Genomic DNA, 2,658 nt, shown 5'->3' on the forward strand with positions numbered 1-2,658 from the left:
TGCCAATTGTTCACGTTAGGGGAAGATGATAATTAATCGAGGAATTATTGAGAATTATCCACGGAATTAAGAATGTAGATTTCTTTTTCAGAGAGACAAAATTTATCTGATTTAATTGATACTCTGTTTAAATTAATAAATTGATTCATATAGATATATTTTTCATAATTTTTATTGTTTGGTATGAAATATAAGCATAAGTTAGGTATATGTTGAGCTAATATATAGTTTCTTAGAAAATAGATGTTTTCCTTAATCAGTATTAACTTTTATACTAATTTTATACAACTTGATATTTTTATCAACTTGTATTTAAATGTTTTAAACAAAAGAAAATTAAATTTTTAACATATTTTTATATGGACATCTCTTGTCTATTTTTTCAAAATTTTAAGTATTCTAAAGTTAAATTGTATTTCGACTTAAAGTGTTTTCCTGTATTAACAATATTAGCCTAATTATCAAGAGATGATTAAACGAAATCGCGTTGGCTCCGCAACGTCGGGGGAAATAGATCAATTAGATCAAGGTACAAAGAAAGAGGGATGACGAACCTTTTCTATACTGTTTTTTCAGGCCATGACTCAGGAACGAAGAAGGTACGGCTTTGTTCTCGAACGACAATGCTCGTTGGCGAAACATTATGCGAGTTTTCACGAGGTCGCGTTAGCTGCTCTTCATCCCTCGGTTGATAAGTGGCGCGAGGTAGCTGCTACCAGGGAATATTTACCCCAATCCGTGGAAGATATGTTCGCTTCCAGGCTTAGAGTGAGTGATACTCCGAATATTTTTCCGCTTCTCTTCTTTCGGAGTTTATTAGACAGAATGTATTTTTCTTAGCTACAATCATCAATTCTATGAATTTATAACGTATATATTTTAACATATTAACCATCAGACTCTAAATTTTTCTCCAATTTCCTACTTTTTCCTCCAATAAAGTGTTAATAAAAAATTAATCTTTTTCAAATTAAATAATCATGATATACGAAAATCATTCTTCAAAAGAAACACATCGATATTATCCATGATATTTAATTTCCTTTCCTTTTTCTTTTTTTGACTTCGTGTTTTAGCAAGTATCATTCTGGCCGGAGGACGAAGAGAACGGTGGATCCGAATTAACGATGAGCTCGCAATTGAGAAAGACCAGAAGCATGGATAGTTCTTGCTTGGAACTTCGACCTGGGCCGCCATCCGGAAATGTGCCAAGTACCACTTATCAAGGTCCAACCTCGCATCTTTCATCCGCCCTCTCGAGAGCAAGATCGGAGGCCAATCTCCACGCTTCGACATTGTCCCTCGATCCAGGTAAATTCTCCCCCATTTTTACATTACAGAATCTCGGACGGGATTAGCAGAAGGGAAAAACAATCTGATAAAAATTTTTTAAAACGGTGAAATTGGAAGGGTGTTCCCTGAATACTCGACATGGGGTGTAAATCCGAAAGGATTGAAATTTTAATTCGATCTTGTATATATATATATACGGAATCACGATAGGCTATGCAGCGAACAGAGAATGCGAAAACGCGACACCGCACGGTCCTTTTTATTTTAACGAATACCAATGGTCGTATCGAGTGGGGTTGAACACGTAACAAACGAGTGCAACACGATCGGGTGGAGAAGTGCTCGTGAAGCAGTTGGAAAGCCGAGAGAGTCCGCTGTATCGAATATCGAATTCCATTTGTCGATCGTTTCACACGGTCGGGAATTTTGCGACTTCGTGGAGGAAAAAAAAAAAAAAAAAAAAAAGAAAGAAAGAAAAATTATATTAATCGATATCTGGTATAATAACGAACGAGACGAGAATTGACGATCCCTTTCCATTTAAATTCGGAAACTAAAAATATCTTGATTGATTGAATTGATTTGAAAGTTATTTCTCTTTTCTTTTCTTTTTTTCTTTTTCTTCCTTTGCAGTAAACAGATTGTCAAAATTTTTCGTGTTTCTTCGTGGTACTCTTTTCACAAGCTCGAGCCAAGCGCATGAATCAGCTGGCAATGATGCGATTGCAAAAATAGACTGCATAATGAGTAGAAAAAAAAAAAGAGATTCGGATAGAAATATTCGAATAAGCATTTTTGTTTCGACCGTGATGGTTTTTGGCCAACGGCCATTCTCTCGGGGCCAGAAGAATGGAACGTTGTAAAATAACACGGAAACACAACTTATAGCCATAGTTTTTTATCGATTTTATATATTTTACACACCAAAAATCTAAAACTACCACAAACAAATTCGCAAATTTACATCCCCTGCGAGTAAAGAGAAAAAAAAATTTATTAGCATCTATAAGGACAAGGAATGAAAAGATACAATCTTACGAACGAATTATTAGTTACGTAGACAATAGACAAAATTTCTTTTTCCTACACCCATACCCAACGACCACTGAATATTCACATACCTGATTTTTACGTTTCTTTTTTTTTTACATTCATTCTTTATCACAAACGCTTCCTCAAGAAGATCCTCAAATATGTATATATATAAAACGCAAGCAGGAGGAGCGAGGAAGAGGTCGAAAACTCCCATCCCATTCCAAAGGACTGAAATCCTTTTCCACTTCAGGATCCCAAACACACCCCTCACGCCACGCGCAAATTACGAAATGAGCCGGGTTAATCGTCCCTCCTCCCCCCCTCCCCCTT

At 35.9% G+C, this 2,658-nt stretch overlaps 1 protein-coding gene and 1 long non-coding RNA gene across 2 annotated transcripts in view; one reads left to right on the forward strand and one right to left on the reverse strand.

Moving 5' to 3' along the window:
- The window catches only part of LOC102681294 (trichohyalin), a 185,047-nt gene that overhangs the window by 174,533 nt on the left and 7,856 nt on the right, over positions 1–2,658 (forward strand). The window contains exons 8-9 of the mRNA XM_031512191.1: positions 577–768; positions 1,077–1,311. Of these exons, the coding sequence (XP_031368051.1) occupies positions 577–768; positions 1,077–1,311 (427 nt within the window). The remainder of the gene's footprint in view (positions 1–576; positions 769–1,076; positions 1,312–2,658) is intronic.
- Positions 1–2,658, reverse strand: part of LOC116186052 — a 74,653-nt gene that overhangs the window by 37,787 nt on the left and 34,208 nt on the right. The gene's annotated exons all lie outside the window — the stretch shown is intronic.

This window comes from Apis dorsata, unplaced genomic scaffold (assembly GCF_000469605.1).
Source record: "Apis dorsata unplaced genomic scaffold, Apis dorsata 1.3 scaffold_397, whole genome shotgun sequence".
NCBI lineage: Eukaryota > Metazoa > Arthropoda > Insecta > Hymenoptera > Apidae > Apis > Apis dorsata.